Source organism: Oryx dammah, unplaced genomic scaffold (assembly GCF_014754425.2).
Source record: "Oryx dammah isolate SB20612 unplaced genomic scaffold, SCBI_Odam_1.1 HiC_scaffold_9, whole genome shotgun sequence".
In the NCBI taxonomy this organism is placed as follows: Eukaryota; Metazoa; Chordata; class Mammalia; order Artiodactyla; family Bovidae; genus Oryx; species Oryx dammah.
This window is the reverse complement of record NW_024070193.1, coordinates 12,705,693-12,720,068: the sequence shown is the minus strand read 5'-3', so window position 1 is coordinate 12,720,068 and position 14,376 is coordinate 12,705,693. Positions and strand designations below refer to the sequence as shown.

Below are 14,376 nucleotides of genomic sequence, written 5' to 3'. Positions count from 1 at the left end.
CCAGAGGGCGCTACAGCCACCCCAGCCGCTGCAGGCTCCCTCCCCTGTGCCTGTTTGACCCGCCAACCTTCTGCCTATGGTGGGCGCTCCCACAGGCGTACCAGGGTCCAGCAGTGGAGCATTCCTCACACAGGGGCTGGATGATACTGGTTGGTGACTTTGCCTTCCAGAGTGTGGCCTGCTCACAGCAGTATCTCCCTGCTCCAACAGGATGACTGGGCAAAATGCAGATTTCTGAATCTCAACCAAGTGACTCTCAGTCCTGGTGCCCATTGGATTGTGGGGCGATTTAGCAATACTGATGTGGGGTCCCCTCCAGAGATCACCTAGAACTAGACCCAGAGCGGCCTGGGCATCGTGTTCCAGCGCACAGTCAGGGCTGAGACCTGTTGGTTAGACTCTGGCATAAAGGACGTATCTTATCATGCTGCATTGCATGCTGACTGTGAGGGCCACTGCCATGAAGGGGTTGTGGTTTGCGCAGCCCATTCATCCTTCACTTTTGGGTGCCCTCATAAGCAGGCACATGGAACCACGGAGTGGAATCACTCTGAAGTTATGGTTCTCTTAACTTGCTTGTCTTGATCCCTTTGCCCTGCACCACTTTCCACATCAGGGAAGTATTTAACCACCACCCCACCCCCCTAGCTGTTGAGAGTCTTGCTTGCTTCTGGTTTTCCCCAATTAATCCATGAGGTGGTGGGCATCCTGGTCCATTTCCTAGGGCCTCTGTGTGAGTCTCCTTTGGGTAACTGCTTGGGGAGGGGGACTGCTGACTCATGGGGTGGGTGCATTTTAGGTTTTAACTGAAACTGCCAAGGCATCCTCCTGCAGTCTGGTCAGAAGGCCCAGGGGTTCCAATGTGCAACTGACAGGCTGCTGTCCTAAGCAACTTTCATCCCCTTGAGGGGATGGGGTCACAGGGGCTGCTATTTACTAAGCATCTACTGTGTCTGGAGCCCAGGGGATGCTCTTACAGAAATCATCCTAGTCCACAAGCAGCATCATAGTTACAGGCATAACTTGGCAATATTACAAGTTTGGTTCCAGGACACCAAAATAAAGCATGAGTCACACAGAGTTTTTGGCTTCCCAGTGCATATAAAAGTTGTGTTTATACTGTAGTCTATTAAGTATACAATAGCATTCAGTCTGAAAAAAGTGTACAGGGACTTCCGTGGTGGTCCAGTGGTTAAGACTCCACACTTCTATTACAGGGTGCACGGGTTCGATCCCTTGTTGTGGAAGTAAGATCCCACATACTGTGCTTCAAGGCCAAAAAGTAAAATAATAACAAAATAATTTTAAAATTAAAAAATGTCCATATCTCACTTATATAGTACTTTACTGCTAAAAAATGCTAGCCATCATCTGAGCCTTCAGCAACTCATGATCTTTTTGCTGGTGGAGGGTCTTGCCTTAATGTTGATGGTCGCTGACGGATCAAGGTGTTGGCAGCTTGAAGACTGAGGAAGCCGTGGCAATTTTTTTTTTAAAGCTGACCCCTTTTATTTAGAAACCCTGCACCTCTTTGATCAAGTCACATAGCTTTTCTTCAACTTAAAAAAAATTCTACCTAAAATAGAGTTGTATTTTTTAAATAACAAATATACTGCCAGCTTGTAGAGCTGGGGAACTGGGTGCTGTGTATCAACTTCCATTTTCATTTCTCCCCAAATGCTGCTGCTGCCGCCATTAGTGTTCATATGCTTCCTCTTGCCGAAGCTGGCCGTTCCTTACTTTCAGCATTTATGTATTACCCACTCCATTGCTTCTTGGCCTTTGTTAGCATTTGATGATATCGTACTTGCCATCAGCCCTTCAAGGTAATGGCTCAGACTGACTCCTTTCACAGTAATTATGGCTTCGTGAGTCAAAATAGTTTTTCTGAGTCTTGAGGATGTGGTTTGTATGTAAGTCTCCCATCTATTGAAACCATATTTGTAAGTGAAATATTTGTAGATGTAAATTCCATTGTTTTCTCTACAGGATCCACTACAGAGTATTCTTGCACAGATGTTTTGGTTCTTGCTGCACCAATAATAGATTTCACAATAGAAGGCAGTCCCCACTCTGTGCTGAGAAGTGTATGGCTGTGCAACTTGCCAGAGGGATCTATGTGTCTGTCCAGTACATCAACTCCAACCACACTCAGGTTAAGGGTTTGAAATGCAGCTGTTCTAACAGTTTCCCATGGGTAGTCAAAGTCATGCTCCGAAGTCCAGATCTTCATGGTGCTGGCGGCCAGCATAGTGTCAGGGCGGCACTAGTGGCAATTTCTTACAATAAGACAGCAATGAAGTTTGCTGTATCAAATGACTCTTCCATTTATGAGCAATTTTTCTGTAGTACACAGTGCTGTTTGATAGCATTTTACTCACAGTAGAACTTCTTGCAAACTTGGAAGTCGGTTCTCTCAAGCCCTGCCACTGCTTTATCAACTACATTTACGTAATAGCATTCTAAATCCTTTCAACAATCTTCACAGCGTCCTCACCAGGAGTAGATTGTTTCAAGAAACCAATTTCTTTGCTTGTCCATAAGAAATAATTCCTTGTTCGTTAAAAGTTTTGTCATGAAAGTGCAGCAATTCAGTTACGTGTTCAGGCTCTCCTAGGGCTTCTGTGATTTCCACATCTGCAATGACATCCTCCAGCGGAATCCTGAACCACTCAAAGTCATCCATGAGGGTTGGAATCAAATTCTTCCAAACTCCTGTTCATGTTGATGTTTTGACCCCTTCCCATGGATCACATGGCATCTAGGGTGGTACATCTTTTCCAGCAGGTTTTCCATTTTCAGATCCATCAGACGAATCACTATCTGTGGCAGCTATAGCTTTATGAAAGGTCTTTCTTTTTCTCTTTTACATTGTATTTTGGTTGTGCTGGGTCCTTGTGGCCTAGTTGCAGGGTGCAGGGCCTCCTCCTTCACTGAGGTGCATGGGCTCCCCACTGCAGTCACTTCTCTTGTTGTGGAGCACCGGCTCCAGGTACACGGGCTTCAGTAGTCAGAGCGCACGGACTCAGTAATAATGGCACATGGGCTTAGTTGCTCCACAGCTTGTGGAATCTTCCTGGACCAGGGATTGAACCTGTGTCCCCTGCACTGGCAGGTGGATTCTTATCCTCTGTACCACCAGAGAAGTCCCTGAAAGGTAATTTTTAATAAGATAAGACTTGAAAGTCAAAATTACTCTTTGGTTCATAGGTGGGATGTTGTTTCAGTGGGAATGAAAACAACATCAATCTCATACACACCTATCAGAAGTCTTGAGTGACTAGGTACCTTGTCAATAAGCAGTAATATTTTGAAAGGAATCTTTTTTTCCGAGCAGGTTTCAACAATATGCTTAAAGTGTTCAGTAAACCATGTCATAAACAGATGTGCTATCATCCAAGCTTTATTGTTCCATTTACAAAGCACAGGCAGAGTAGATTTAGCATCATTCTTAAGGGCCCTAGGATTTTTGTAAATGTAAATGAGCCCTGGCTTTGGCTTAAGCTCACCAGCTGCAATAGCCCCTAACAAGAGTCAGCTTGTCCTTTGAAGCTTTGAGGCCAGGCAATGACTTCTCTCTAGCTATGAATGTTCTAGATGGCATTTTCTTCCAAGATAAGGCTGTTTTATCTACAATGAAAATCAGTTGTTTAATGTAGTCACTTTGAGTAATTATCTTGGTTAGCTCTTCTGGATAACTTGCTGCAGCTTCTACAGCAGCACTTGCTACTTCTCCTTGCACTTCTTTGGAGAAAGTTCTTTCCTGAAACCTCGTAAACCAACGTCTGCTAGTTTCAAACTTTTCTTCTGCAGCTTGCTCACCTCTTTCAGCCTTCATATATCTGAAGAGAGGACCTTACTCTGGGTTTCTCTGGCAGCTCAGACGGTAAAGAATCTGCCTGCAATGCAGGAGACCCAAGAATTCCATGGGCAATGGAGCCAGGCAGGCTACAGTCTATGGAGTCCCGAAGAATCGGACATAACTGAGCTACTGACTGTGAAAGTCGCTGTCATGTCCGACTCTTTGCGACCCCATGGACCATACAGTCCATGGAATTCTTCAGGCCAGAATACTGGAGTGGGTAGCCTTTCCCTTCTCCAGGGGATCTTCCCAACCCAGGGATCAAACCCACATCTCCCGCATTGCGGGAGGATTCTTCACCAGCTGAGCCACAAGGGAAGCAACTAACACTTACACCTTTTTTTTCAGGGCCTTACTCTAGATTAGGCTTTGGCGCAAAGGAATGCTATGGGTAGTTTGATGTTCTTTCCGGACCACTAACACTTTCTCCACATCAGCAGTAAGGCTGTTTCACTCTATCATTCATACAGTCATGGGATTAACACTTTGAATTTCCTTCAAGAACTCCTTTACATTCCCAACTTGGCTAACTGGCCAAAGAGGCCTAACTTTCAGCCTGTCTCAGCTTTCCACATGCCTTCCTCACTGAGCTTAATCACTTCTAGCTTTGGATTTAAAGGAATGTGCGACTCTTTCCTTTCACTTGAACATGTAGAAGCCCCTGAAGGGTTGTTAATCGGACTAACTTCAAAATTGTCGTGTCTTGGGACTTTCCTGGTGGTCCAGTAGAGAAGAATCTGCCTTCCGATGCAGAGGACATGGGTTTGATCCCTGGTCACAGAACTAAGATCCCACGTGCCTTGGGGCAACTAAGCCTGCACGCTACAGCTACTGAGCCCGTGCAATGCAAAAAACTATCCTGAGTGTTGCAACTAAGACCCCACGCAGCCAAAAATAAATAATAAATATTTTTTTAAAAGAAAACATGTTAAAAAAGAAAACACAATACTGTTGTGTCTCAGAGAATAGGGAGGCCAAGGAAAGGAAGAGAGATGGGGGAACAGCCAGTCAGTGGAGCAGTCAGAATATACATAGCATTTACGGGTTAAGTTCTTATATGGGTGCAGTTTGCGGTACTGCAAAACAATTACGATAGTAACATCAGAGATCACTGATCACCATGACAGATATAATAATTACCTAAAAATTCGAAACATCCAGAAAATCACCAAAATGTGACACAGAAACACAAAGTTAGCAACTGCCATTGGAGAAACAGCACTGATCGACTTGCTCCATGCATGGCTGCCACAGATTTTATATTTGTAAAGAGCATGATGTCTGCAGAGCACACGAAAGTGAAGCGCAACAAAACACGGTCTGCCTCTATCCCCAATTTACAGTAAAGGGAACTGGAGCTCCAGGAGGCTGTCACATACTGAGGTCACACAACTAGGGACGTGCAGGGTTTGAAACCAGGGGCATGTGACAGCAGAGCCCTGCTCCTGCCCCTGCCCCTGCCCCTGCCCCCAGGACCTCCTGCATCTGTGTTAGTCCGCTTGGCACGAGGGTGAGGCCTGCTACACATTTGAGGTGGCACCGGAGCTTGCTGCTCTGCCAGCAAACCTACTTGGCAAGTGGAGGGCTGTCTGCCTGTTTCCGGACCCCTGATCCCAGTGAAAGTGTGACTCTGGGCCCAGCCACTACAGGCATTTCCTGGGCCACCAGGCAGGCCTGGTACCTACTCAACTCTGGGAACAGGTCTGGAGCTGCACGGCTTTGCAGGCAGTTTTGCAGCATCTCTGTAGCTTGCTCTTCTCCCTCTTAGGCTTCGCCCAGGACCACCAGGTACTCGGCATCAGTCTCCAAGGGCTCCCTCAGAGCCAGGAGCTCCACGAGGCAGCAGGGAGTAATGGTGCCCTTTTACAGATGAGGAACTGAGGCCCACTGAAGAAACTCATGGCAGTTACTGTGTGTGTGGCGGACTAAACACACACTCCCATTCTCCCTGCCACCCTCCACTACCTCTGGCCGAAAAACTACTTATTCCCCCAGCCCACACTGGAGGAAATGAGGTCTGGGTGCATGGCCCCACCTTGGAGCTGCAGAAAGATGGCGAGAGGCTCTGAATTCACACACCAACTGTATTTCTGTTCTAATGGACCAACCCAAGGCTTTCTGGGGCCTGGGCAGCAGAGGTGGGGAACAGGGGTCCCCAGGCTCCTTCTCTGGGCTCTCACGGCCCCAGCGTGCCCCAGCACAGCCCATGTCACCCGGTGTCTCCCCAACCTGACTATCAGCCCAAGGGGACAAAGCCCCACTTCTGGATGCAGAGCAGGGATTCAAGCATTTCCTGAAGAAGATGGCAGGCGGGGAGAGGGGAAGGGGACACTTGGTCTCTCCGGGGAAGGTTCGACACCCCCAGCCCCCTCCCCTGGCCAGGACCAGCCCCCCTCCACATCTGACTCCTCTCCAGCTATGGAAACTTGCACCTCAGCTCAGGAAAATGAACTTGCTGGAAGCCACCTGCTTGGCTGCCAGGGCCAGCCAATCAGGCTCTGGGGGCACCTCACCTACCACCAGAGACGAGAGCTCGGGGGGGCTGGACCTGAAGGGCTGGAGGGCGGACCCTCCCCAAGGCTTGTGCCCAGAGAGAGACAGACAGGAAGAAACAGGAAGCCGAGAGCAGGCAAGAGGTGGTGGGGACAGAGACCTGCAGGCTTGGGGGGCAGCGGCCACCCCCAGTTTCCTGGCTGCACCAGGGCACACTGGGGCAAGGCTCTCAACCTCGACCCGGCCACTCGGCATTTCATCCTTTTTCTCCTACCTTGCTCCCCTCCCTGTCCCCAGGGCTCCTGGGGAATAGATTGTAGAACTCAGACACAGACTCCTCTGTGGCAAGGGCAGGGACAAACTTGAGGAGTTACACTGAATAACTCAGGCCCATTGTACAGATGAGGAAACGGAGATTTTGGATGATTAAGTGACATCTGAAAAGCCACATCTTTTGGCTCCTCTGCGATTTGAATCCACAACTGCCTGAAGTCTGAGCTGTATTTCCTTCCTCTCCCCTCCTCTCCGCCCCAGTCTGGGCTGGCCTCGCCACCTTTGCTCATGTCTTCTGGCCAGGCCTTGCACTGTCCTGCTCTTCCACGCTCGCCCCTCATTCTTCTGAGATGGATTTTCTGTAGCTGGTCCCATCACCCCAAAGAAACAACTGGGGCTCCCTCAGCCATCCAGAAAAGTGTTCTGCTTTTGGCCCCCAGCTCTAGAGCCAGAGGAAACCCATAAATACAAACACATTTGCATGAAAGCCCAGGGGTTCTGCATCTGCAGCTAACAGCTAGGTTTAGCGTCCAAGACAGCTGCCGGAAGCGGGAGCAGCGGCCACCAGCTTCCTGGGACAAATGTGTCCCAACAGCCAGGTCGGTACCACTTGGTGTTTATTTAGACAGACAAATCAAAGCACCTGGTGGTTCAAACAGCTTGTGCTCCTTTTTCTTTTGGAGGGGGGTAGGAGGTTGGAAGGGTGTGTGTCATATATATATATAATATATATATTTTAAAAGATCAACGTATCACCAGTCCTCCACATTTTTTTTCTCTACTGAGCAATATATACAGCCTATATATATATATATATATGTATGTGCATATATATATATAATATATATATATTTCAATAGATAACTACATTCAAGTCATGAAACACAGGATTTACAATTTCCCTCTGAGGGCAGAGGAAAAGCAAATTCACACACAATTCACAGAGGAAGTACCATGAAAGCCCAGCTGGACAGGAGCTGAGGCCCCTCTGGGGGACATGGGGGGCAGGCAGCAGCAGAAATCACGACAACTGCACGGTTGTTTATCGTGGGGGGCAGGCAGGTGCCGATGAAGTGTGGCCCCCACCTGCGCTGCCGGGTCGGCAGGTGGTGCTGGCTGACCCAGGCTCCTGGGCTGGGATGGGCTTTTGGGGCACACGTTCGGGAACCTCAGTTTTCCAGGAGCCTCTCAAATTTGGGGTTCACGAAGGAGAAGCCAGCAAATGCTGTTTGGTCCATGGACTCGATGAGGTTCTTGTCGCTGTAGGAGAGGCGCGGCTTCTCATTCAGGAACTCCTGGTCGAAGTTGCTGTAGTCTCCAGGCGACTTCTGCAAGCAGAGGGTAGGGGTGTGTAAGCAGGACTCAAAGGGCGAAGGTTCCTGGGGTTCCAGGGACCCACCCCTGGGGCCAGAATCCCTGCTGGGCTGGGCCAGGCAGAGCCATCCTTATTGAGAACAGAAAAGGGAGCCTCTCTGCTGGAAGGGGGATGCTGTTACCCAAGGGAGTGAAGGAAACCAGCAGGGGGCCTGGAGGAGGAAACGTGGGCATTTGCCCAAGCAGGCAATACAGCCCTGGGTCAAACCCCTTCCACCATCTGTTTCTGTAGGTCCCATAAGCTCAGATTGGATTTTGCATTTTTAAATGTTTAGGAAAAAAAAACAAAAGGAGAATAAAATTTCATGACATGTGAAAATTAAATGAAATTCAATGGTTCAGCATCCATAAATAAAGTCTTATTAGCACACAACCATGCCTACAAACTGACATGCTGCTATGTCTATGGTTACATCTATGGCCACTTTGAGACTAGCTGGCCTGAAAAGCCCACAGTATTTCCTGTCAGACTGTTCACAGGAAAAATCTGCCGACTCTGCTTTTCAGGGTACAGTGAAAGTGTGATAGAAAGAGGTCTCAAGCTGGTGGCCCTCAGGCCCAACTGAGCTGCAGGTACAACCATTTTGACTAGCCATGAGTTTTAATGGCATTTGAGCCAATTTTCTTTTGGCTGCACCACATGGCTTGTGGGATCTTAGCCTAGCCAGGGATTGAACCTGGCTCCTAGGAAGTGAAAGCTCAGAGTCCTAACCATTGGACTGCCAGGAAATTCCTGAGCCGATATTTAAAATTAGGAAATATGACATCGAAATCAAGTTTTTGGGACTTTCCAAACCATGGGTTCAATTCCTGGTTGGGGAAGTAAGATCCCATGTGTTGTGTGGTGCAGCCAAAAAAAATTAAAAAAAATCCAGGTTCCTGGCTTCTTTGAAAAACTGACAGAGCAGAGCAGTTTGGGCCAGTTTCCTGGCAGGTCTGTTAACTTGGTGCTGAAACCCCTTGGGGCCAGCTCATCACAGTCCCCTACCGCTTCCTTCCGAGAGGATTGCTGCTGATTAGCACATATGCCTGGTGTTGTTTAACATCAGTCCATCCCTCTTTCTATCAAAAGCATGACACTAAATGCAGGCTGTGGGATATTCCTATAGCCTGCTTGCCTGGGAGTAATGTGCCCAGTGCAGGAGGCAGCCAGTTTTAGGTCCCTGGAGTCGGCAGAGTTCTCTGCGGTTTTAAAACACAAACACTGGAGCATGTTACACAGGCTGCTAGGTGGTAACAGCATCCTCAAGGAGCGAGGGGGAGGCAAAGGAGAGAAAGAGGAAGGGAGGGAAGAGCTGTGATCAGAGAAGGGCCTTGGTGTCCGACTTCTGAGAAGTCCAGCCTGCCTCTGCTCTCCTGCTCGCTCCTGGTGGCTTCTCTAGATTCTAGGCTGTTGTGTACAGCAACCTTGCTTTCCCTGGAAAGCATCTGGCACCAGCCTGGCTGGGCCTCCTCAGCCCTGCCCACATCCCATTTCCTCTCAGACCTACTCCAAACTCTGGCTCCTGGCTCCTGCCGACAGACCCTCCTCATGGCAACTGATTGTGTGTGGCCTTGTGACATTTCTCATACTGATGCCTTTTATCATAAATGATCATCGGCATGCAAGTTTCTTATCTCTCTGAGGAGCTGGGGCCCTCCAGTTCTGGGACTGGGTCTCCTACTCTGCTGTGCATGCAGCCCAGCTCAGTGCTCTGCACTCAGAAGGCACTCAGCATTTTCTATATTTATTGCAAAATGGATTGAATGGGTGGATGGATAGATGGAGGGAGGGAGGCCTTAACTCTGATTACCAAAGCATACTCCCCTGCACACAGTGAGTGTTAAAGAATGTATGGTTGGACTTCCCTGGTGGCGCAGTGGATAAAAATCCACCTGCCAGGGCAGGGGACATGGGTTCAATCCCCAGTCTGGAAAGATTCCACAATGCCTCAGAGCAACCAAGCCCAGGCACCACAACTACTGAAGTCTATGTGCCTGGAGCCTGTGCTTCGCAGCAAGAAGCCACCACTACGAAAAGCCCACACACTACAACAAAGAGCAGCCCCCGGTTGCTGCAACTAGAGAAAGCCTGCGTGACGCAATGAAGACTCAGTGTAACCATAAATAAATAAATAAAAGAGAATGCATGGTAAGGGTGCTGGATCCACTGTTACCAAATGTTTGTTGCATGACTGACTGACTGAGGAGAGACCTGAGAACATAAGGGTAGAGACTGTGACTCAGCCTGCCAGAGGGCTGGGAAAGCGGATTCGTCAGAAGGGAGAGGAGGAGAGCATGGAAATGAGGCAGGAGGGAGGAAGGGCAAAGCAGGAGGAGCCCACCCAGGAAGGCAGTAGGGGGCAATGTGGAGTGGCAGCCCCATCGGAGTAGGATTACATACCACTTTGGGCTTGAAGGGTGGTTCCACTGCACGTTTCTCCAGCAGAACCCAGTTGATGGTCTTGAAGAAGGGGTGGATTTTGATGTTCCCTGTCACTCCCAGCCTCTTGCTTACATCCCGTTCAAGCAGCTGCAACCCAGCAAAGGAACCTGGTTAGCACCCAAGGGCTGCAGGAAATGGGTTCCTCAGAAAACCCCCAAGCAGGCCCAGGGGTACCGGGGCCAGTCTGGCTCAGCCCAGCATCACACCCCAGAGCCTCTGGGGTGGAGGAATCCTCTCTTGTCTCTGCTCCCAAGTCTGCATGGATGGGGGCTGCTGGGACTCTCAGAGGGTAGGATTTGTGAGTAAAAGCAGTGGTCATTTACTGAGTGTTTACCGTCTGCCTGGCATAGGCCTGAGCATCACAAATTTATGTTTTCCCCCACCCAGAAGTCTGTGAGAAAGGTTCTCTCCTAGCTTCATTTTGTAGATAAGGAGACAGACTCAGAGTTTAGCCTAGGCTCCGTCTATCTCCTGACCCCAAGCCTGTCACTGCCATGCCAGACTGACTCAGTGCAGGGAACCCAGACAGGAGGTCCTGGGATCGCAGCAGGAGGGTGACTCCCCCGGGTGGGTGAGGACCAGAGCATCAGCGAGGCCGCCATCCCTGAGACAGGGGGCTTCTGGCACTCCTGAGACCTGGTATCTGCCAGCCCCCACCCCAGGCCAGCCCCGCCCAGGGCCTCCCACCTTCTCCAGGATGTCCTTGGACTCCCTGGTGATCCAGCGAGGATAGTACGGTGAGTCCAAACGGATGGACTCGAAGAGTTCGTCCTCATCATCACCATGGAAGGGGGACTGACCAATGAGCATCTCGTAGAGAAGGACTCCGAAGGACCACCAGTCCACGGAGAACGAGTATTTCAGGCCCTGCAGGATCTGGAGCAGACAAAGTGTGGGAGCTGAAGGGGCTCCGGAACACAAGCCCGGTGGGACCTCCTCAGCTCCCCAGTTGCGGCCCAGACATCACAAGTCACGCTCACCCTGTGGAGGCAAGGTGTTGGCCGGTGCAGGGAGGGTGCCACTCACCTCGGGGGCGATGTAGTCAGGGGTGCCGCAGAAGGTGCTGGCCTGTTTGTCCCCGGACATGTTCTCCTTGCACATGCCGAAGTCGGCAATCTTGATGTGGCCGCTGTGGTCCAGCAACACATTGTCCAGCTTGAGGTCCCTGAGGGGAAAGGACAGGAGGAGTCATTAGGGCCCACTCCCCTCCTCCAGGCAGCCCCCTCCCATGTCCCCACTGTCAGTCTAGCACTCTCCCACAGGGAGGGGGGAATGAGGAAGAGGAGGGCAAAGAAGTGCTAAATGTAAGTGCTTCCTGCAAGCTGGCTACTGCATTTGACACACACCATCCTACTTCCCTAGAGTGAGTCTAGGCATGGACAGCATGTTATAATGTGCATCTCACACCACCTTTTAAAGCCTGGACTCTAGTACTCAGTACACACTGTCCCACGGACTGGTTTCCCACTTGACGACATCCCCTGGCATCATCCCACAACAGCACAGAGCCCAGCCTCATCCTTTGGCATGGATACATATTAACGGCAGGATAGGACTGTCATTTGTTGGTGAGAATTTATGAAACCAGTCCCTATGGGTGGAAGTTCAGAGTGCTCAGATAGGGCTTTAGAGGGAGACACCATAGGGAGACAGACACCATACCAGTCAGTGCTGTGCCCCTGACTGGCATGAGTATGCTTGGGGAGTTCCCAGTCCCTGGAGCTGTGCTAGCCTCAGCTAAGGGGCCACAAGGAATTCTAGCAATGGAGTAGGTGGTTTAGGCAAATACCCAACTAAAAGACTGACTCCATGCAGAGAGGGAGCCACAGCTGGACTGGGCCCCATTCAGAGCACTTCAGAGGATAAGCTGTGGTTGGGGCCTCCCCTCCTAAACACCCCCCCATCTCCCAATCCCCGCACCTGTAAATGATCCCCTTCTGGTGCAGAAACTGTAGTCCACAGACTATCTCAGCTGCATAAAACCTGGATGAGACAACACACACACACACATACAGTGTCCTGAGATTTCTGTGAGCAGCCCCTGCTTCTCCCTAGGTCTTCTTCTGTCGCCCCAGGGACAGGAAATGCTATGCATAACTTCACAGACAACCTGGGCCTCATCAAGTGCATCTAGTGTCGGGCAAGTAGGGGCTGGTAGCCAAGACAGGAGAGAAAATTAAGAAGGAAAAAGCTCCAAAGGAGACTATTCTCTGTCGTACGAGTACATGTATTTATACAGGTATGCCTGTGTGCACACACACAGTTTAGCGACGCATGCAGGTTTAAGGAGCCACCCACCTGGGTCCTGCATTGAATAAGATCACCCACCTGGCTGAGGCCCAAGGAGGGGACAGGATCTGGCATATGACCAGGCTGGGTTCCCAGCCACAGCTCACCCACCACCCCTGGCTTCCCACACTGGGTGGGGCTTGGCCCAGGCCACCCCAAGTCTCTCCAACCCCATCTCCAGCCCAGGCTAGCTTCTCCAGGGGGGCGAAGAGAAGGAATGGAAGGCAGGCAGGCAGAGGGCTCTTCCCATCATGGGGCCTCGCGTACGTGGCACGGGATAGCTCGAAGCGGCCTTTGTCCTGGATGTGGTACATCAGGTCGCCCCCATTGAGGAACTCCATCACAAAGAACAGGTGGTCCTGCAGGGGCGGGAGGATGGTGAGCAGAGGGACAGAAAGCGAAGGGAGGCACCCTGACAGGATCACCAGGGGCAGGCCCTAACAGGAAGCAGGGAACAGCTCTGCCCTGAGGGACCTGCAGGGGGAAGAATGGCCCTGCCCTGAGACATCTGAGGATGGGGGATCTCAGCCCTGCCTTCAGGGATCTGAGAAGAAGAAGGGATCCTGTTCTGGCGAGTCTCAACAGGAGATACAGCCCTGACCTGAGCAACTGAGGAGGGCTGTGGGCCAGGGGCACTGACAGTGGGTGGGCCAGGCACCTTGGTCTGGAAGGTGCAGAAGAGGTGGGTGAGAAACGGATGATCCCCGGCGAGCGCCAGCACCCGCTTCTCCACCATGGTGCATTCCACGTCGTCATCGATCAAGACCACGTCTTTCTTGAGAGCCTTGATGGCGAAGAATTCCTTTTTGCCCTTCAGCTCTGCGAGCAGCACCTGATGGATGTAACAGGGGTGCTGAGCAGGGGAGGGCCAGAACCAAGCCCAGGGTGCATGGCCCCACCCAACCGGGAAGCAGACAGAGGGTGGGAGGCAGGTGTCCCCGGGATTCTGGGCTCAGGTGGCTCAGGCGGCCTACCCTGAGGCCATGGGGCCCTCACCTTCCCAAAGCTGCCTTTGCCCAGGACCTTGATGAAGGTGAAGTTGTCAATACTGCACTTGGTGCTGCTCTCCCAGATCTTGCCGTAGGTCCCAGTTTCTGCCGAGACATAGCCGCTTCCGACTCTGGTCTCTGCCTGGAGGCCCAGAGGGTGGCTCTGCCCTGCTGGATCCCTCCCAGCGGAGGGGCCTCCTCTACAGGTGCATTCGACTGTGTGGGGGGACAGGGCCCCATGCTGGTGGGGGGAGGGGAGGGGCTTTCTTGGAAGGCATGGGCATAGCTTTACCTGAAAGATCATCCCCAGAGACTCCTGGCTTCTTCTCAAAATTCTGGTAGATCCCAACAGTGTCTTGGGTCTCTGTTTCCTTCCTTAAAGATCTCTGGAGGAGGGGGTGGGGGTTGGGGGAGGTGCCCGGAGGTCATAGCATGGTCAGAACTCCCAACGCAGAGGGAGGACCCCAACCATCCATAACTCCACCCTCAATACCAACGGGGGACAGCGAGGGGCAGAGCCCAGGACCCCTAGGTGGTGCATGTGCATGTACACATGTGCGAGAGAGGACACACAGAGATACACACACACACACTTCTAGCACAGAGATGCCCTGGAGGTCTGAAAGGCACTGGTTACAACAAAAGTTTTGGAAATTGAATCCTACGCACCC

At 51.1% G+C, this 14,376-nt stretch overlaps 1 protein-coding gene and 1 pseudogene across 2 annotated transcripts in view; both read right to left on the bottom strand.

Annotated features, from left to right (window-relative positions):
• Positions 1–1,494: 1,494 nt before the first annotated feature.
• Positions 1,495–3,010, bottom strand: LOC120868386 (annotated as a pseudogene).
• A 1,189-nt stretch (positions 3,011–4,199) lies between these two features.
• PRKCD (protein kinase C delta) overlaps positions 4,200–14,376 on the bottom strand; it is a 34,228-nt gene continuing 24,051 nt past the window's right edge. For both annotated transcript variants that reach the window (XM_040247192.1, XM_040247191.1), the window contains exons 11-19: positions 13,998–14,091; positions 13,713–13,810; positions 13,375–13,548; positions 12,984–13,075; positions 12,348–12,410; positions 11,454–11,592; positions 11,115–11,303; positions 10,386–10,514; positions 4,200–7,956 (exon numbers count right to left, since the gene is read on the bottom strand). In XM_040247192.1, the coding sequence (XP_040103126.1) occupies positions 7,798–7,956; positions 10,386–10,514; positions 11,115–11,303; positions 11,454–11,592; positions 12,348–12,410; positions 12,984–13,075; positions 13,375–13,548; positions 13,713–13,810; positions 13,998–14,091 (1,137 nt within the window). In that variant the 3' untranslated portion in view covers positions 4,200–7,797. The remainder of the gene's footprint in view (positions 7,957–10,385; positions 10,515–11,114; positions 11,304–11,453; positions 11,593–12,347; positions 12,411–12,983; positions 13,076–13,374; positions 13,549–13,712; positions 13,811–13,997; positions 14,092–14,376) is intronic.